The sequence below is a fragment of the Ostrea edulis genome, chromosome 3, assembly GCF_947568905.1.
Source record: "Ostrea edulis chromosome 3, xbOstEdul1.1, whole genome shotgun sequence".
Classification (NCBI taxonomy): Eukaryota; Metazoa; Mollusca; class Bivalvia; order Ostreida; family Ostreidae; genus Ostrea; species Ostrea edulis.
Window position 1 is genome coordinate 10,980,721 of NC_079166.1, and position 22,191 is coordinate 11,002,911.

Sequence of the window (22,191 nt, forward strand, 5' to 3'; positions counted from 1 at the left end):
ATCCCAGATCTCCATCTCGTCTACATAATCTTCTACTATGGTTAAATTCTCCACTTGTTGTATTCCCTGGCGGCGGCGTCTCGCTCTTAAAATTCTCCGTGTATCCATGACTGAAGGTCAGACAAGAATGACTGTAGAAAAACCAGCTGACGTACAGGTGCTTGATCACGTGGTGCAGGTGCTTGATCACGTGATGCATAACCTTTACCTATAAATACAGGTGTTTTCTGAACGTTCGTTATGCACTATGGGCGGCAGTGCTACTACGAGAATAAATGGATATAGCTATGTACTACAATGTATGAACGTGGCCTTACATAACCCTCTCATTCAAAATGCTCGTCAATTTGTACAACAGATGTCACCGGAGGTCAGAAATGTACATAGTTTTCAACGGATTGCTGATTCATTAGCGGAGAATACCAATACGGGACGTTTACTCATGATTTATTTGTATGCTGAGGAATTGAAACAGAACCTTCCAGACCAGATGAGTGACATTGATCGGATCTTACGCGATTGTCTACAAAAAGGATTCGTGGAACTGATTCGTATGAAAGGAATGGCTGCCCTGTTATAAAACAAGAACGTTTTGGATTTTTTTCATTTACAAACCATGACTGAAAGTGACAACATCGCAGAAAAAGCGCATAAGCATGCATTAGAATGGGTCGAGAAAATGCAAGACGATACGGTGTTTCAATTCGCTAAAAATTTTCTGATAGGGGGAGTGTTTCCATTGACTCTGGACGAATATACAGATCTACGGAACCGGATATACATCAATCTCTATAACGATGCGGGATTGATGTTAATTTATGTCCTGGGGGAGGAATTCAAGAAACGCATGCCTGAAAAAACCGCCGAGATTGAAAGTATCACCAAGGACTGGCTTCGAGAAGTATACATAAAGTGTGAAGAACTTAATTCATTTCATTTATTCCCGGAGGATGGCTAGCAGTGACCACATCACAGAGAAAGCGATAGTTTATGTATTGGATTATCTCACAGACATTCATTCTTGGCAGATTGAATTTGTGTTACACTATCTGCGAGAAGAATTATTTCCCATCAGCTTAAAGGACTATCCATGTCTCTGTCAGTATTTGATCGAGAACCGGATCACCCCGCAAGCCTTAGTACTGATTCATTTAATGGGCCAGGAATTGAAACGAATTCGACCCACAGACAGAGCAGAAATCGAGAAAATCAGACTACGATGTCTTCGAGAGATGTACGTCAAGTTAAACGTGTGACTTTTAATCTGGATCATAATGAAGTGTATCGGTTACCCGAAGAAGACCGGACAAGTATCTGGATGACTGTAGCCGCTGATCGATGTCGATTTCAACGCAGGATTCGAGAAATGGAAAAAATGTTGGACCCTATTTTAAAAAGACATGTGAATTGGTGTTGTGTGTGGGAGTTATGTATTTGAAATATGTGACATGAATAAAATTGTTTACACGAAAGCTGTGTTTGGTTGAGTCTCTCAGAGAAGGGTTTATTTGTTGAGGAATCCAGAAAATCCTAAAGGTAGAGTGAAAATCGAATCAAATAAGGTGTTTTCTATCGAATAGATCTTATGAGATGTTTTTAGGGATGTACATGGTCGAGAAATAAATTTTTAAAGAGGCGGTGAAGAAACATTGAACCTCGACTCGACCTCTTTAACCTCTGTTTCTTTGAAAACTATGCGACGTAGCAAAATAAAAATAAGTTTAAGGAATTCCGCGCCCCAGAATCGATCAGATTAAATCTACCATGCACAGATATCGAATGTCTAGAAAAAGACAATGAGAAAAAACTCTCTACTCGAAAGCACAAATCAACCATTTTGACGGCCGCCATCTTGCCTTCGTCTCCGAAGCGAGGGATGTTTTCGAGGAGGTCCGCGCTTTCCTGATATACACCGGCGCACTCGCCAGTTCGCTTCACTGGTGATCCAGCACAGTTTTTGAATATTTTATAGAAGAAAGAAGAATGGCTGCAAGAAGAGACCCGCTCTACAATTTCCAGACCTTGCCTGGGTTTCGGTACCGGCTCTTAGTGGTGGCTGAGGAACGGGTAGGGGAGAATTGGGTCGTGCGTTCTGAGAACGACCTGAGCACCTTCTCCCCTTTCGACCAGAGTGGGGTCCGTGAGATCATCTGCCGGGTGCGGGCAGAGTATGAAGGGAGGGGACGCCGCCGCACCGCTCGAATCTCCACGGCTACGAGACCGCGCCGACGGGCCCCACAGCCACCCTCACCACCACCACCTTACTCCCCGGCGACGCCTACAACACCACCACCAGCGATCCCATCGGCACCGGTGGAATACAGCCCGGTGCCGATGAGCGACTCACCAGCGTCACCGGTGGAGTACTCACCGAGGTCACCGTCCCCCGCGCCACCTCCCAGCCCAGCCCAGAGTCCGTCGCTGTTGGTGACAGACACGTCACCACCACCATCACCACCGAGACCAGCAGCCCCTGCAAGACCCCCACCACCTACCATCCGGTTTGCAGGGAGGACTCCACCACCGAGACCAACCCACGCACCGGTGGCAACTCATCCCCCGACGAACCACCCTATGACTGTCCCTGGCTGGGCAGATAGGGCGGTTCCTATTTGGTTTAAGTGCCCTGTCTGCTGGCAAGACAGGGTACACTCCGGTATCACGTGTAGGGGATGTGGGCAGCGCCCAGCTTGCTGCTCGTGCGTGGAAGAGTTACAGGAGCGGCGACACACCCGGGGACGGTGCCCGTTATGCCGGTTTACCGGAACCAGGGATTGAAAGTCGGTCCTTAGGACCAAACGGCCCTTTTCAGAGCCACCAACTTTTTTGAAAAGACACTTTTTATTGCAAAAATCAAGAAACACACAAGGTTTTTTTTTAAAAAGTTTTATTAACACAAGTAATAGTTAGAATAAAGCTATAATAAAGTTACATTTTCTTGACAATGTAAACATGTTTATGATACTGATAAGCAAAGTCACAAATCCATTGTCTATAATGAGTCCAATTGCCTCCGGCTAATCCACATCCAATACGATAAGGAAACGCTAAAGTCTGGTAAGACAAAGTGCCTAATTTCTGTAAACATTGTTGAAACCAAAGTTCACGTTGTTCGGGGGTATCGGCATACAGGGGTAAGCGTTGAGTGCCTCTCCCGTAATCCCATTGCGCTAACAAACAGATCACATCAGGATGAGTAGAATGAGGCATAATACACACAGTACCCGGTATTCCTCGATCCGCTTCTATAGCTAAATTTCTCCGTCCTAAAGGTTGTCGGGTCGCATACAGATTAGCCCAAGGAAATCGGTCGGCAATACGTTGACTTAACCCATGAGGTTTCACCGTTAAACAGTTACATTGTTGTACAATAGCATCCACCCAAGGTAGAGATAATACATCTCCTCGTAGATCCGTCACCGACATGCTGGTTGACAGGTCTCACAGGTACACGTTAACCGGGGTTCTTGACTGTAAGGACAATGTTGAAACAGGTGGGGTTTAAACTTTCTCTGAGTCCAGCGCTCTCTAAACTCCTGACAGATCTCACAGGTACAGTCCTTATGCGCTATTTCTTCTTCAGGGGTGATGGTACAATGCTGCGGACACTTACACGGTAGCCAGGGTTCTCTAGTGTGACCACAACATTTATAGACAAAGGGACAATAATTCAGCTCTGCCATATACTCTATCCACTTATGTTTGGCCAGGATGTTTTCTTTTTTATAATGAAAACAGCCACAAGTTCTCCAAGGTCCTCGGCAATACCCACACACTAGTACATCTTTCTCATCTTGCACGTACCGTTCAAACGACATGATTGAGAAAAATGGTAACAAGTGACCTATTTATATAGTGTTTATTTTTATGAGTCATCAACATGACGTCAGCCATCTGAGGTAGGGGATGTTTTCAAGGACGTCCGCGCTCTCGCCTTTTTAAAACGAGCGCAACGTCAAAAATCGGGCATTCCGATTTTTTAAAGGAACCAGAGAATATGAGTCGCAGAGTAGGACCAGACCCTACAGTGAATGATTATTGTATCAAATGAGAGGAGGATTGGGAGCAAGAGATTGCCCCGCCGGCCTCACGGGAGGCTCTTCCCCCACCGCCCATGAGCCAGGATCTGCCCCCGCCAGAGGAAAACTGGGACGCAGAGTTGGAAGTGGTGCAGCGGCCTCCGGGGAGATTGTTTTTTAAACACGGGTGGTTGCCTGTTTTTGTGTTTGACCACGAGCAACCCCCGGAGGAGCAGAAAAAGAAGAGAAGAAAGAAGAAGAAGAACAGACAGTGAGGGGGACCGAGAAGAAAAGAAGAGAAGGAGAAGAGAGAAGAGAGAAGAAGAAGAGAAAAGACCAAGAACAGAGAGGAAGAAAACAGCCCTTTTCAGGGCTACCCATTCTTTTTGAAAAGACATGGTTGATTACAATGACAAGAAAAACAAACCCACAAGATTTTTTCCAACGTTTTATTAAACTCCAACTATGAACAATAACAATACAATAACATAGTTTACAATACATTCAGTCTTTGACATTGACAAGTTTGTCCTTGATGGGTTCTCGGTTTTCGGAAGGTCTCTTTAAACCAATCAGCCACAAAACGATCGCGTTGTAAGGCCGTGCCTTTCCAGGGAAGTAACCATTCTTGTACGGTGCTTCTATGGCGATGGCGTTGATGTAAAAAATACACACAGTATTGTCCACAGACATCCGTATTCAAATCTTGATAACAATGGGTGTTATGAATCCAAGTCTCTCCGTGACGTTGAACAAAGTCTTGGATGTCTTTATGGCTGGGAGGTAATCCGTAAGAATCAAAATATTCGACGGTAGGGCTACTCAAATACAAACAGACCCAATGCGCTCCAGGGCGATCGTGAGGGTCTGTATTCACCACGATGGCTTTGTGATGAGGTAACAGCTCAGGTATGACATCTCGAGGATACACACCTGCAAACGCCGGTCCTAAATCTCGTTGTAAAACATCTCTCAATTGCTGAGTATCCATCTCTCTCTTAGTAATCGATACTGACTTCTCGTTGTTTGTTGATTTCTAGCAGATTGTCGAACACGGCATACACCACACAGTTTAAGGTCCTGGCCACGTTGGCGGCAAATTGCACTTCCACTCTCAAGTTCCCCGTCTGTATGAGATGAAATTTATCCGTCTGGGCTTCTTGATCTTTCGTGAAATCCACACACCAGAGGGTGTAACCGTTTTTATACTCTTCCAGGGTAATGTCCGGATCCCAGTCCTGGCCTAATTTTCCCAAGCCTTTGTACAGACTCAAATACGATCTCAGGTACTGATCGTCGGTGAAATTAGGTTCCAAAGGTCGGGTTTCCATCATTTCTCCATTGATACTGATTTCTAATTTCTTGACTCTCTCATTTTGGAAATGAAAGGGGTTTCTGGTATTATCCCCATTAAAAGCCGCATTGTCCACAAAACCCAACACGATCAGTTTAGGCATCTGTCCTTGAAACAGATGATCGGTGATTTTAGATTGGGTGCCACTAGGAATGGTAAAGGTTTTCACTTCCACTCGTCTCAATGGATATTTCGCCGTTTGAGTACTCAGTTGCTGATTGATGAGATTAATGATACTCGGCACAGGTTTGACTTTCCTCACCCACAAGATCATACTTTGAATGACCACTTTCCCACTACTCCCGGCATCGGTCATCATGTAGAACTGGGGTCGAGCGCGATTGAATCGGAGACGGACATCCAAGCCATTAGGGAGACATTTCTCTTGCTCAAACAAATCCAGATGTAATCGATCCATCAACACGATCTCCTTACTGTCTGTAATCTTCTCGTGACGTTTTCTCAACCCTACATTCTTGGAATCATCCGGATACTCGGGAGTCGGGATGACGGCCGCGATGTTGACTTTGTTATTCACTACTGCAAATTCCACAGGAGTTTGAGCCAGAGCTTCTAATTTGACCTCATCCATATGTCCTGCCGTATCTTTTTCCCACAAGCTACAGGCACTCATCTGGGTTTCCAGAGTCTTGGGTGCATAAGACAACAATTTCTCCAGATACGCTTTGTAGGGATAAGTATCCGTCCCCGGGGTAATGACTTTTCCATTGAGACTGACATCGATTTCACTGAACAAGGAATGGAGAATGTTATTCACGGGGGTGGAGGTCGAATGGCCTCCTGTGAGATTCGTTCCATTGGCTTTCGTGAATTTACAGACCATCTGGAGATAAGTTTGGGATAAATCCAGATATTCATCTCCTTGTCCTTTGATTTCAAATTCAATCGGAGCCGTATCCGAGTTGAGGGTACTGGAAATGGGGTAATATTCCATCCATTTCGAATCTTCTAAAGTGACGTTGGTCGGGGGCACTTTAAACAGTTCTAAACTGCTGGTGCCACAAGCGCAAGATTCTCGGTGCATCATATTGGAACGATGTGTTACTCAGCGTGAACTGGGATCAAATGTGTTCTGGTCTCCTTCTCACCCCCTTTTTATAGGGTTCTCAGTCGAAAATATCCAGAGAGCGTTTTGGCTTACCCCTTTTCACTAGCTTCCTACCTCCCTTCCTAGATCGCTTCCTAGGTTGCTTCCTAGGTCTCTTATGAGGCCCTCCCCGAGCTAAGATACGTTGTTTTCTTTTAACAAATCCTTTTCCTTCCTGTATTCCAACCTGTTTTCCCGCCTGTTTTCTTTTGAGGGTCGTGGTTCCAGGCTTCCTGAGTATTCCTGTGCGCGCTTTTCTTCCTCGTTTGGATGGGGTTTTTCGAGACCTTCGCCTACGAGCATACCCGGCTGTCTCTTTCAGGGCTTGGGCACCGTGTGTCTTGAGAGCATCTTTGAGGGATCGTTTATTATCTAACACATCCATCCCTGTTTTAGCAGCAGCCTTTAAGGCACTTTTAGCCCCCGATTTGAGTAAATCGGTGAAAAATCCTTTTCCCTTCTGCTTTTCAGATTCTGGATCATATTCTTCTGTTGGATGGATTCTACGTCGTCTCCTCTGATAAGAGCGATAAGGGCGGTCGTAATCATAATATCTCTCTTGATAGACAGGACGCTGTTGTTGTTGTTGCTGTTGTGCGGGGGCTCCACCTAATAATCCGCTGATCAGGGGACCCGCCACTTTGCTAGCTATTCCCAACAGGGCTCCAAGCCCGTGACCCTGCTGCCGTATTAAACCTTTATGGTAGTGCATCTTGATGTAAATGAACTTCGTTAGGGGTTACACCCGCTTTTTATACTTTTTACGCCGTCTCTTTCTCTTCTTTCCTTGCCCCGCTTGACCCACAATGGCATTGGCAATCCATGGAATGAGAAACCAGATTCCGTGTCCTTTCTGGCGTCTGACTCCTCGATGGTACTTCATCTTTCAATACACTTTGCGGAAATGAAGTTTGACTAAGGAGCGCCCATTTAAAAAGCCCATAGGACGCCCTAAAGAATTCATGATGTGTACCTCAATGGTATCGAAATATTTCTTACTCAGTTTCAAATATTCGGCTCGAATCGGTTCCCAACGGGCTTGTTGTCGATCGTCGTATTGACCCGTACAGGGGACGACTCTCAATAATTTCAATTTGTTGGTGCCCACCACTTGAGGATCCACAATGTCACAATACACATACATGGCTTTCAGATTGTCGTAGACATCCATGGTCGTGTTCCCCAAGTAATTCACGTTGATCCATTTCGTCATGGTTTCATCGCCCAGGATCATTTTGTCACTATCCAGACCTAGCTTGTACGCTAAGGGCGTAGGGAAACGAATGCACATGGGGGTGGCTCTCAGTGTTCTCCCATTTAACTGATACTCGACACGATCGTACTCGGGGTGATACACTAAGATCTGGTTGTTCCCCTCTTCGTTAGGATTCCCTAACTCGGTCCATACTTTCCACAGGGTTCTCCTTAAGGCTGCGTTGATTTCATTGATTAACGCCAAAGGTTGTGTATAAGCTCTGGGTCGGAAGTGAATGCGAATGATATCGAAGGGAAATAAACTATCACCTCCCTCAAAGAGATGGGACCATGGCGTCAGATGCCAGGGGACCACCACCTTACACCTGGCCATCGTGACTTTGCCCATATTCTCTGTCTTAAATCTTTCCCATTTATAAGTGTTGGGATCTTGGACATGTTTCGTATACGGATCTGGAATGAGAACGTCCACATAAGCCTCGCTATCCGATACGTTTTGTAAGTTGGCCGAGTACATCATTTCGGTCAATCCGACTTCCCATGCTCCATCTGTTAAGTCCATGGTGTGTGGCAATAACGTTTTAAATTGAGCAGTCGTATTCGTCGGAAACGATTCCATCGACCCATCACTCAACAGTCATGTAAAACCCTTCTCCTCCAGCCATGATGTCTTAAATGAGACCCTGTCTCTGTTTTCTTCTCTATTTATACTCATAACACAATGAACATTTTCATATTTTATTGAACATACAACATAATGTTAATACACAATTTTACATGTCATTCTTCTTGATCGCGACCACCACCGCACGTCAACGCATCCGAGTCTGGTAACGTCAGGGTTCGTCTCGGGACTAAGCGTCGTCGCATCACCAGATAGTGTCGGGTTCCCCAGCAATCGGCTACATCATAACCTTCATTGATCATGTCTTTAAAATGTCGGAGACAGTCCTCGGAATGGTCAAACCAAGGACTCTCATTTAAGGTCCAATCGGATTCGTCTTGTCGTCCCATCAATCCCCAGAAGGCTTTGATTTTCCAGCGAAACTCTTGATACTTGGTCTTCATGATAAAGGCTGACCATCCGTGAGGTATCAGTATACGTTTGTACATGTACACCGGTTGATCTAACACTTTGTGTTGTTTACAATGCATCAAACACATCTGCTTATCCGCAAACCATGCCGTTTTCTTTCCCTCTTGTTTCCAGGCGTACTGTGTGTTAGCCATGGTGAACTGGTGAATCTGAAGAAGATCGATCCTGTTTTATATTCGGGCTCGCTAACGTCATTTGTGGACTAGGCATGACGTAGCCCACGAGAGAACTTAAGGTCACCATCCAAAAATCACGATTGGGATCGCCTAAGGCTAACATGACGACCGAGGTGATAATGATGGTTAAGCAGAGGAATAATTGTGCAAAATACACAATTTCTGCTCGAGGGACTTTTTCACCCAAGAAAGTCCACTGGGTGGTCATGGCAGAATGAGATCCGCTTGCGGAATCCATGAATCAAAACTGGGGGGATATCCTTTCCAACGCACTTTGACTTCTGAAATGACTTTTTTTCCCACACGCCGCTTTTTATACCCTAAGATTTCCTCCACTTCATAGACATCATCGTCTTTAATCACTTGTTGTAATTCCTTCTCGTAAAAGGTTCCTTCTAATTCTTCCCCGTGATCATCTTGAATGCGATAGACGTTTCGTCCTGGCACTTTTCTAGAGATGGTAAACAGTTCTTTGGTCCAATTCGGTAAATATCCTTTTTCAAACGTACGTTTAGCTTTACTAATGCGTACACGATCCCCCACTTGCAAGCGACTCGTGGTATCGGCACTCTGTTTTCCATACAAGGTTTTCCATACGGTCAAGACATTCTTGGCATTGACTTGAGCAGGAGCTCGTCGGATACTGCGATGATAGGTATGATTGTAACCATACACCAGATCGGCCAAGACATCGACATACCGTCGTGTTTTATGACGTGTAAAATACCGCCACATGCGTGCTTTCAGCGTGCGTTGAAAACGTTCCACAATACTGGCTTTGGTTTCGGCATTACGGGTCGTAAAGGAATGAATGGATTTGAAGGCTTGACGAAATTCTTTATTGGTAAATTCTTTTCCTTGATCGGACTGAATGCGCACGGGGCGACGTCCCTCTCGAAAAATCCGTCGTAAGCCTCGTATCATTTCTTTCCCCGTTTTCTGTTTTAAAGGCACGACCCAGGCATATTTAGACAGCACGTCAATGGCACATAATAAAAACGTATACCCATTATTGTCTTGTTTCAAGCTGGAGACATCGGCTAAATCTAATTGCCATTGTTCATCCATATCCGTCACTCGTGTTTGTCGTCGCTTGAATTTCCTCCGTATCGGTTTATGCAAGGTATAGGTATCTTGAGCTTTCACCCATTCTCGAATTTGAGACAGAGTAATCTTGTGTCCTAATTGACGCACTTGACGATACAACGCCTGGACTCCCCCATAACCTGTCTTGGGATCGTAATACAGTCGCTGTAAGATCTGTTCTGCTTTCATGGTAGATTTAACCATTTTCCAATTTCACGTGATGTCTTTTTACTGGCCTCCCAGATATTTTAGGGGTCATCATTCGTCTGGGAGTTTCATAGAAAGATTGGTCAAAACCAGAGATTTCTTGAAATCCACTCTCCTCTTCCTCTAGAGGTCTAGGTGTACTGATTTTCCCTGGTTTGTCCATGGCTTTTATAACATCCCGATTGTTCACATATCCTTTGGGAGCATGAGTCTCTTTTAACGCTTGAGCAAATTCCTCTAATCCCGTGGGGGGATCACGATGTCTTAAGGGTCTTTGTCGCTGGGTTTCGCTCATTAAATCCACAATATTGGAATCGGGAACCCTGCGTCCTCTATAACTGATTTCTCCTTCTTTATTCCAAGTCACCACTTTGGATTTCTTGAGATGATCGAGTAATAAACCTGCTTTCTTTCGACCCGGTTTATTGACGCTTTTGATAATCTGTTCCTCCAAGTCATCGGGTGCTGAGGCGGCTGAGGGTGGTGAGGCGGCACTGGCTGCAGTGGTTGGGGAGGGCAGAGTCGCTGTGGTGGGATGTCGAGCTTGTTGTAAATATTGACGATAGCGATGAAGTTGATGCCCGTACAACCCCACTTTTTCTTTCTCGGTTAAATCATCTCGATGTTCAATCTCGTCCAAATCACTGCGTAAACCAATAGTCGAGGTAAATTCGGGAGGTTTAGGTAATTTGCCTTTTAATTCGTTGAGCATCGCTTCCGGTACCAACACCATTTTTCGACTCATGATTTCTTACAAATCTTGCCACACACAAACGAACCCAATCCTTTTTGGTGGATGAGTATACCTCGTCATTTTTTCACGGGTTGAGTCCGGACTAAGCGTCTTAAGATGTGTTTCTTTCGACCCAGTTGTCGCTTCTGAGTAGGGGTGAGAGGAATCACCCCTTTTAATATATTGTACACAATCTCACAAATCTTTAAAATGCAGTCATTGGAACAATGTTTCAACACCTCTGTCTTTAATTTGGTGGAATAGTGAGGAGCCGCTAACGTCTGCAAGAGCGGTAAATGAGGTCGTAATCGACATTCACACTTCTTCGTATGAGCCATGGTAATGAAGGGTGGGGCACCTTCCCCCTCCTTTTTATACCTAGTCCAGGACAATGGCACTCGGATGTTTAGGATCAAAACGCTTGTGATGGACGGTCTCTTCGTGACGATTGCGGTTCTCTCTCGCATTGAAGACCAGAGGGCAAAATTTACATTTATATTTCTTTTGCACCTGAACCGGTGTTGAGGTGGTTAAGGGTTGAAATTTCATGCTTCCAAAGGTATGAGCAAAACTCGGTAGAGCAGTATCACTGGTTCTGGAACTTCCTATAGGCCCATGCATGGGTCGTTCCATTTTCTTTTGAGCTAATCCGGCTTTCAGATTGGCTAACGTTTTAGTGACCTTGGGGGGAGTGGCCTTGGGAAACGGCATCTTCACAATGAGAGGGGTTTTCTTTGGAGCCCAATTGGGAAACGGATTCTTCATCCTGAGAGGTGTCTTCTTAGGGGACTTCTTAGGGGCCTTCTTAGGGGACTTCTTAGGTGTCTTCTTAGGTAAGCGAATAATGAGTTTAGGAATTCTCTGAGGCGATTTTTTAGCTTTCTTAGCCCGTGGTTTCTTGGTTTTCTTGGGTTGTCCCCCACGGGGCTTACGGCCTGTTTCCCATTTGAATAAATGACGGATAATGGTCCCTCCTAAGAATCCGGCGCCTCCTCGTTTCAAAATGGCTTTTTTACGCTCTTCTTCATTGGTCTTCTTATCGGCAATGACACCCAAGTCTTGACGATGGGATTGAATGAACCGCTGAGTGATTTTATTGCCTGGTAAGACGCCTCGCAATAAATTTCGAGCTCCCATCGCAAACCAGTTGAGTAAGGCTCTACGTCCTAATTCAATGAGATGGCTCCGTTGAACGGGATCCCGTTCCCGTTGTAAACGGCGTAACGTTTTGACTAATTTACTCTTCGCGGAAGGTCTACCCATGGTGAAGACTGTCTTTCGAATGATACACCTGTCCATGATGTGACATTATTTATACTCTCGGGGGCATGTGCACAGCCAAGTTGGTAAAGAGTTGACTTCTTAATCTTAAATCGTCCGACGTCTGAGGACTCAAGTCCACTAGTAAATACCCGTGAGGTACACGGGTGGCGTCCTCATAGGCTGGAAGTAAATGCGGCATTTGTAATTGCCGACTTAACACCCCAATCTGAGATTTATCTCGAGGATTTTTAAACAGCACAAGATAGTGAGCATTCAGACTGATGGTACGATGTTGTACTGCTCGATCAAACAGATTTTGTGTGATATAAATGACACTGGTATTTCGATGATGCGCTTTGCGCGTAAACCAGTCGACAATCGATTCGATGGCTTTACCTCCGATCATATCATCAAAAATGAGTAGATGACGCGTACTGAGATCCGCCACTATCTGCTCATCGTCTTGAGGTATATTGCGGATAAAAGTGACCTTGTCCTGTAAGGATTCGTACGCGGACTGCCATTCTCGATAACACCATACTATCTTTTCGGGAGGCGGTGCAATCCACTGCGTATTTTGTACCAGTTGCTTCACAAATTCCGTTTTACCCGATTTAGAGGGTCCAGCCACCACCATGGTAAATTCATGTTTCAACTGAAAAGGCTCAAGTGTCTCGTAGGTATACATCTTGATAAATGACACAAGTTCATGGGATCATACATATTTATTAACAAGTAAAAATACGAACCGTTTCTACAAAAGCATCTCTACAAATAGGACATGTTCTAAGTCCTGAAGCACACATAGCACAAGTACATAAATGACCACAAGGTAAAAAAGCAATTCTCAAGTCTCGTTCTAAACAAATGTGACATTTCTGGGTACACATTGGATTCCCTGCCGCGTCTAAGGGTAAGTCTCCCCAATCGCGATCACTGTCTTTAGCGCGGGCATAGGCATTGAAGGCTTGTCGTACCCATTTGACACTTTTATTGCACAACACGTAAGCACAATGAGGGCTCCAATAGGCATGTTCTATCCAAGGATCGTCCCCGGGTTCCCAATGTTTGAGAGATAATGTGCAATGAAAACAACGCACATGATCATCCATTCCTTTGTAAAAGAATCCGGCTTCTGCAATGTTAGGTAATAAGTTCAACAGAATATCGGGGGCTGTATGAAATGACGCTAGACGAGCCGATAATTCACCATAGGAAGGCACTGAAGGATTCTGTAGTGATCCGTATTTACTCATTTTGCAGACTGATGTTTTTCTCAAGACGCGTTTCCTTTTTAATACCCGTAAGGCAGCGTGTCATAGTCATGAATACGTTGACGTTTATCATACACCATGCGGTATTTCTTCACCAGAGGAATGGTTCGCACATCATGTTGGCGGGTTCGTTGAATAAAGTGCGGATAGCGGACATGGACTTCTTCTTCTTCTCCTTTTAACATTTTTTCCAACGTATCGAGAGACACGACTCTAGAGGCACGATAATTGAGTGTCAATCCTTTGACTTTGCAGACAGATTTTCCCCCCTGGGTCTCGTATGCATAATTTTTGGGCCCGCCCGACATGTACTTGATGATACGATCTCCACCCAATTCATCGGTCCAGCCGCCTAAACTGTTGATAATGGTCGGATTGAACTGGGTCTCGTCGTGCTGATAGATGATACTATCCGTGTCAAAGTATAAGACACGCTCTCCCAAAGGCTGTAACGTCTCGTACAAATGTAAACGAGCATGAGCTGTTGTAAAACACGCCAGCACCACGTTTCCAAAGGGGCAGTCTTCTAAAAATTCTTCTTTCTCCTGATAATTGATCAGCATCATATCACATTCGGGGCGTTCACGATTTTCTAAGAGTTCGATGCCTTTGACTTCTAAAGTGGCATCTTGTAATTTCTGTTGTAATTCTTCTTCTTCCGTGAGATACAGGTATTTGGGTAATTGTAATCGTTGAGCAAATTTTCCCCACAAGCAATTTAAAAAGAGTTTGGCAATGGTTCTTCGGACCGGATTTTTCTGGATGTCTGCCGGGTTCATGGCAATGCCTTCTCGTTGCTGAATTTCCTCAATGTAATGTTGCTGCTGTTGGGCTGTTTGACAATCCTCGGGGAATCCGGAAGCTTCTTGTTTAATTTTCAAAAAGGTGTTGATATACGCTCGAAATAAGTGGTCACTGGTTTTCTCAAAATGCCAACTTCGTAAATGCGGTCGAGACGATAGCCTAGATCTAATGCTTTGTGAAGTTCGGTGGTCACCCAGGTGCCAGTGAGACTGCGTTCAGAATCGGTGTGCTGGCACCGCTCGTCGGGTCCTAAGTTGCGCTGTTCCGCACAGGTGCGGCATAAGGGAAAGAGTAATTTGCCCCCGGTCTTGTAAGGTAATACGGGGTGATACAGCTCTCGGGGTGGGAGGACACGACAACGAATGAGCCCGAAATAGTCTCTGACATCGGTGAAATGGCTGGTGATGACTTGGGGATGTTGGACGGGAAATGGCTTGTATTTCAACACGTACGGGTACAGGGAACAGACATCCACGTATCGCATGTCACCCTCCTCACAATACAATCGTGTAGCATTGGTCCGGCCTCCGTACAAAGCGTCACGGGGATTCAAAGGATCTTGTATATCGACTCCTTGTAAAAATTCCTGTAAGTCGGGATTGGTCTGGGTCTGACGATCAAACTCGTGTTCCCATATGCTCACGACTGTATAGCCTTGGTCTTCTAAAGCACTGGCTCGTTTTAAGGTGTCCAGGTAGAGGTCTTGATACGTATGCTGAACACGATGAGGATGCATGTCAGTCAACAGATTCGGGAAACAGTTGGGACAGCCGTGCCAGTAACAGCCATAGAATTCGTACACGATACGAGATTCCTCATCATACCCATCTACTGTATAGGGTCCAAGCGTGACTTCGCCCCCATTTCTAGCATGTCGTATGCAGTGATGTTGATGTTCTAGCCAGGCGAGCCATCGACAAGCTTTAGCTGAATATCGGCGTGCTGGGCGGTAGCCCATATTAGGAATGATGGCGATGGTATTTTCAACCATGAATCCTCGTCGGTAGGCTAAATTAGCCGTGCTGGCAAACGTGATGGATTCTTGAAAGGGGTCTACTTCCACCAGATCAAACAGGGTGGACTTGAAATGGGCACAACACCGGCGTAAAATATCCACATCCGAGATGCAGTAAGCTAAGAATTCTTTCTGGAAATCAAAGACTTTGCCCTCTTGTTGATGGTACCAAGTATAGAAGGCTTCACGATTGGCGGTGGACATATCGTCAGGATTGTAGAAATGAGCGGCCGGGTAAGGACCCACATACTGCTGGTTCTCTGTCGTGTTGAAAAAGTGTGGGAAATATCCTTTTTTCAATTCCGTTAATCCGAAAGCAAAGGGCATCTTGGCAAGAGCAAAGGGTAGAAAGTTGTAAGAATCGATGAATCTCAACCCCAAGACTTGCATGGATAAGATTTTACTGCCGTTCAGGATGACGGTGGGTTTGATACACGCCGTGTGAACCAGGTAATTCAAAATAAACTGCCCATCGTATCCTTTGAAATTGTGGGCAATGATGGTGGCTTCATCGTGTTTGAGTTCCACATGGCCTTGCTCATCGGTCTCGCTCTGTAAGAGCCATTCCATAAACTGTTTTAACGTGTCGGGTCCTTGAAATAGGAAGCGGCGTTGTGATCCGAATCCTTCACAATGAGAACAGGGCTTGTCGATATCCACACTGTCGCAATGTTGACACACACGTTCTGCCACGCATAAATTGGGGATGTGAATACCGTTTTCCTGACTGCATTCGAAATCGTAATAAATGTATATTTTCAACTCCTCTTCTTCTTTTTCTTTCTTAGGTTTGGGTTTCGTCTGTACAAAGCAGTGATGAGGCATGGTGACGACTTTGTGACAGATGCGGCATTCGGTTTGACCCCCACACGCGTGGCGTTTTAATAATTTCTTGGACATCCATTTCTGACACTGGTTACAGCGCCCCATTAAACTGCAGACCGTGGTCGTTGTATTACTGCTGTAGGGTTTTAAATGGTTCTGGTAACAAGCTGCATTTCTGAAAAATCCCTCACAATGAGGGCAATTCGTCTGAGTCCCGTCCGGGATACAGGGGGTATCGGCTAAACAAAATGAGCATCGATGAGGACAGACGGTCCGATGTTCTTCAATGTGACTGTAGCCAACATCGCAATAATCGCAATAGTATTTGTTTTCCGTCACTCCAGGCATAGACACAATGGCATCGTAATGCTTGTTATCTAGCAGGATATTCAAACAACTCCCGTGTCCCGGTCCTTTGTAAATAGGTTCCAGTCGTAAACGAGCTGTATTCGTTTTGAATTGAAATATTTTCAATCGATACTGCGGGGCGAGCGCGTGTTGTAATTGCTCCCATTCACGCGGCCCACACGGCTGGTTCATAACACACCCAGCTTGTTCCATCAAGGCTTTCGCTTCTCGTTTCTGATCGAGAGAATCTTTATCCCCTTTTCTCATGCGTAACCATTTCGTTTCCCATGCCGGGTCGTTTGATTTCTAGCTGTGTAGACGTGCTACCACAATAGCCCGGGACAAGCAGAGAGAATCCTCAGGATTTTGAATGCGAACGATCGCTCTCTTAGAGGTTTTGAATTTCTCCTTATCCACGTGTAGATGTTTTTTCTTAGTGCACCCGCTGCCTTGTGGATATTTGACATGGAAAAAATCCATCTGCACTGCCCCGTCGGTGATTAGGAATTCCTTTTTAGATTGCTGCACGGCTTCTATTTTGTTCAGAATTTTGTCCTCGTTGAGCTGATTGGACTGCGTAAATTCGTACCAAATAGCTGAATCCAGAGACGGGTGTCGAATATTTAAACGTAGATAATCATTGGGATTGCACTGCATTTCCTGTTTCACATTTTTTAACATATCCCGGAAGAGGCGACGAATGAAGGCTGTATTTTCTTTCTCTGGAATAGGCTTGAAGGCAACATTGTAGACATTTTCCTTGACTTTAAATTTCCGTGATTGACGTCCTCGTTCCAGTTGAATTTTGTAATAATCCGAAATGAGTTTCTTTTTCCCTCCTTCCCGCTGTAAATACTGTAATCGCCGTTGATTCTCTCTGCGGAGTTGTAATTCACGCTGCCGTTGTCTGTTCAGCTGATCATTCAAAAATCTCAAGCGCTGTTCAATATAACTCCGTGGAAGTCCACTAGGTAACTTGTCTGACATGATGTCGAAAGTGACACCCAATGCACCGCGCGCCGCTTTATATATTACCTATAGACAGCGCTGGGTAAAACTAGGTACCGTGCCAGCTCTGGGGATTGTACCATTGTTCTTTAATAAACATGTCAACTTAAAACCTTGTGTTATTCTTTAGATTTAATACACAGGAATACATAGGATTTCACAGGATTTCACTGGATTTTATACCGATTTTCAGAAAAATAGCTCCAGGTTCCTTTTCCAGGAACTCAAAGCGAAAGTACCGCATAATAGAGCTAAAATTAGACCAGCGGCAATAGGCTAGCCTATTAACCCGACACCCGGCCTACAACCCCTGCTGGGGTCCGCAAGTTGACCCCGTCCTAGATATTGAACCACTCCGTTGACCCCGACACCGCTTGACCAATCAAAAGACGCCCTTGCTTGACCTCATTTGCATAAAAAGTGCACTCAGTTGAACCCCCTATCGGGAGGGCTTATACTACTATTATTTTTTTTAGTATTATAATCATTTAAATAATGACTTTAATTCTGCGAAGCAGATTATAAAAAAGCGTTAACTGACTCAAACCAGGTTATACTCGTATAATGTGCCCCATAATTAAAGTCATTCCTTATAATTTAATGCAAGGGACAAAGATAAGCACTAACCTTCCTTTATCAAAATGTACATAAACTCAGAAAAATACAAGTCAACTGAGCCGCGCAATGATTCACTTAGCAACAACGACGAAGTGCCTAGCTGTGAAGGTCGCCATCATAATCTTAGTTTATTAAGATGTTGTATCAAAGGTGAAGTTTGTCATGATAGAAAATATGTGTAGATTATGCATGCAATGCGTATTTAGCTGCCCTATAGAGATCGACTTTGAAGTCGCTCATCTCCGACAAATTGAGAAAATACGGGAAATTGCATTGTTTAGGCCTACTCAAAGTAACAGTCGGATCACGCGTTCGTCCTTTTCCGTAATTTGTGGTTACGGAAATAGCCGAGTAGTTAAGATTGCCAAAGTAAGTCTTCAAATATCAAAAAATGCAATAATTTGCGGCTTTTAACTCTGTGTAAATTTCTAGTACATGAAAATTTACCCTTGCATGCAACGTTGTCGCTAATAGTAAATCCGACACAAGAAAATATGTAAGCAAGTGACAAATCGCCATCCACATGTCAATGTGTCTGACGTCATGTGATAAAATGTGACGCATGATTTTTTGTTTGCTTTGTTGGAAGGTGGATCAAGCAATGAAACAATCCCCCTCCTTTCCCCAGTGAGAAATGTATCTCAAAATAAACAGGGCAATGCTTACTTGGTAAATCATTAATTCGATACGATATTTTTGTTTTAATCTATTATTCGACCATCATACAGAGAAAGATGTTTTACAACAGTGATTTGCGTACAAGTAGATGCTAACTGACAACGAAAAAACAATGTGTATAAAACCGAAGTATCTTATTGTGCACGTTGACTTTCTATTCCAAAGAAGGCTGAAAATAGTGCTGCGATGTAAATTCAGAGAGAGAGAAAAAATAGTTCCGGCATATGGTAGTAAAGGGGGTGTGTCCCCATACCAAACCAGGTTATACAAAATTAACCTGCGTTCCTCAATTGGAATTTGACCGATCAGAGACAAGGATACAATAAGACTTAAATTATATGATCATAACCTGGTTTGCGTCAATTTACGCTTCGCGGATTATAAAGCGTAAACTGACCCAAACCAGGTTATACTCGTATATTATGTCCCATAATTAAAGTCATTCCTTATAATTTGATGCAAAAGACAAAAGTAATAACCTTCGTTTATCAAAAATACATAAATTCTGAAAAATACAAGTTGACTGAGCCGCGCAATGATTCACTTAGCAACCACAACGAAACGTCTAGGCAGCCATCTTACATGTAGTTCTACGGAGCTTATTGATCAAAATATTGTAAACGTAGTTATTGAAGGTGAAGTTTGTCTTGACAGAAAATATCTGTAGGCCATGCATGCATTGCGTATTTCGCTATCCTTTAAAGATCGACTTTGAAGTCGCTTAACTTCGATAGATTGAGAAAATAAGGGAAATTGCATTGTTTAAGCCTATATCCAAAATAGTCTTTAAATTAGAAATGCAATAATTTGCGGCTTTTAATTCTATGAAATTTTCTATTACATTAAAACATACCCTTGCATGCAATGTTCTTGCTTATAGTAAATCCGACACAAGAAAATATACAAGCGAAAAATCGCGATCTACATGTCGATGTTACTGACGTCATTTGATAAAAATGTGACGCATATTTTTTTTTTTTTAGTTTGCTTTGTTGAAAGGCGAACCAAGCAATGAAGCAATCCTTCCCCCTTTCCCCGCAGAGATATTTATTTCAAAATAAGCAGGGCAATGTTTACTTGGTGGATAATTAATTCGAATATAATATCTTTGTTTTAAGCTCTTGAGCTTTTCACAAACTAAACAGTGTCCAGGTTGGAAGGTTATTTTTAAGAAAAAATCTAGATGGAAAACGTGATATGAAAATAAAAACATTATGTTCGTGAGGGATTCGAACCCGGTCGTTTTAAAAAAGAAAATATCTGTACATATAAAAGTCGACGACCTTGCCTACTGAACCACACAGTACACCTTACATTGCTAAGGAAATTTAACGTACATGTGAGGTAAAAAATAATAACAGTGAAGTCGTTTCGGTTTTTTGAAATTGACAACAACAAAATATGCCCTGGTGAAACAAAATTTCAAAGCGACATTTTTTTTTAGACGAAAACTCGAAGAACATGTTCATGCTAAATTTATTTTGTTTCACGGAGGCAGTTTTTCTGAAATTCGGCGATACCCCTCCATATAAACGCTAAAAATCATATAAATCGTTTATTGCTTGATTTAAACCCGAGATATTTTGGCTATTTTTTGTCAATACACGTCTTTTAAACTTATTTTCAAAATTATTTGAATGAAGACATACGTTCCATTTGGTTTCATCATATATTTGAATAACTTCATTTTATCGATCTTTCATGCAACACCTTTATGGAAATTAACATGAGACGTGCAACACCTTTTGATAATACTGCTGAATGAAAATTGTAATTTTCTGACGTTGATATGTGATTTTGTGTATGTATGTCTCGCATCTTAAAAGTGTGATTACCCATACATTTCATATGATAATATATTAGTTTTAAAAATTTTAATTAATTGAAATAAATACACGTTTCATACTTTTATCAAATAACAATGCGAGTATGTTAGCACCTGAGCCATCGAGTACAACTACGCAGTATGCTACAACTAAGTATTCACTGGTTCAATAGTGATTCCATTGGTGCAAACATATTACACGTCTATTACGGAACCATATCCAGTTGACAAAATTGTGTCAATTCAAATATTGAAAGCGTTTTGCAGGGACTATATTTTGTGGCAGGAGGAGCGTTCTAAATCTGCGTGATATTACAGTTTCTGGTTCATCTAATATATCTTCTATTTTTATACTCCTATACATGTATTTCAATTTTATGATATAAGTAGTTGAGACTTGGAACTAGAGCAAATGTTGTAATTTATTAATTTGGTTGATATATTTTTTCGAAATAGAACAACGATTCTTAAAAAAGTTTTAATTATTTTACTCGAAATTTTGTATAAAAATTCAATATTTTCGCCAATAAATTAAATATTTGGTCTCCAACCCCCACTTTTTTTAGTTCAATTCTTAATTTTAAGACAAGACCTTGAAAATTATGTGAAATTTTAGAAACTGACATTACTCCTATATATATATCAAATAAAGTCAGGTCGTTTGAAATTCTATTGACATATCTCTATGAATATTGTGTTGTACTCCAAAAATCATATTACTCTATTCACTCTATTTTTTACCTTTTGTTATGCATACCGTTCGTGTACTGACATCTTTGTGTGATAAACATTGGTATATAAAAATACCCTGTTTGTCTAATCGAAATGTAAACGCTAAATTATAATACATTCAAGTGAAAGGAAAGTGGAAAGAAAAAGAAAAGGGCACATTTTAATTACATCCCCCCCCCCAAATGTAGATATTCTGCACACCTAAGACGTAATTACTTTCACAAAATAAGTACAAGAAAATAGGCAATACTACAAACAATGTTAACAGCAGGTACGATTTCGATATGTCACGTGGTAGCAATGTTATCAAACCATTGGCGATTTCCACTTCCTCATGCAAATTGTTTACGCTGTACATGGTGATATTTGATCACGTGCTTTTTCTCTCAGATGTATTTATACCCCTAACGAAAAACCACGAAGCAGTCTGAAATTCGACTCTTCTTGCTTTGACACCGTATTTGATTATTGATTGCGGTAACAATGCGTGCTCATCAAATATTCGTTGTTGCCATTGCTATTTGTATGCAGATCCATCTTTCATTTGGTGCTGGGCCCGCATTTAAGACTGGTTGTACTGCAACTGACAAATGTCCCGATGGAGCAACATGCACTCCTGCCAGTGGCTGTACCTGTGACGATGATTTATTTCCAGTAGATTCTGGCGTAACGCTGGAAGGCATCGAACTCGTGATTTGCCAAGGTGATTTATCGCTTTTAAATTTTATCTTGTAGGAACACAATGCAGAAAAATCAATCTTAAATAATGGCATTCGGATCTTCACCGTCCTTTTCCCCTTTTGATCT

At 43.0% G+C, this 22,191-nt stretch overlaps 2 protein-coding genes across 3 annotated transcripts in view; one reads left to right on the plus strand and one right to left on the minus strand.

The window, feature by feature from the left end:
* Positions 1-22,191, plus strand: part of LOC125675272 (adhesion G protein-coupled receptor E3-like) — a 35,973-nt gene that overhangs the window by 10,444 nt on the left and 3,338 nt on the right. The window contains exon 1 of one of the 2 annotated variants that reach the window (XM_056160006.1): positions 21,779-22,087. The exons of the other annotated variant lie outside the window; for it this stretch is intronic. Within the exon in view, the coding sequence (XP_056015981.1) occupies positions 21,868-22,087 (220 nt within the window). The 5' untranslated portion in view covers positions 21,779-21,867. Of the gene's footprint in view, positions 1-21,778; positions 22,088-22,191 lie in introns of those variants that run through there. 2 annotated transcript variants of the gene reach the window in all.
* LOC130053222 (baculoviral IAP repeat-containing protein 7-like) lies at positions 12,692-14,220 on the minus strand. Its single transcript, XM_056160007.1, has one exon. It carries the CDS (start codon positions 13,511-13,513, stop codon positions 12,986-12,988), a length of 528 nt encoding a protein of 175 aa, XP_056015982.1. The 5' UTR covers positions 13,514-14,220; the 3' UTR covers positions 12,692-12,985.

What these genes read in the sequence shown, in the direction of transcription:
- LOC130053222 (XM_056160007.1), bottom strand. Translation starts at nt 13,513, where the DNA reads ATGAGTAAATACGGATCACTACAGAATCCTTCAGTGCCTTCCTATGGT.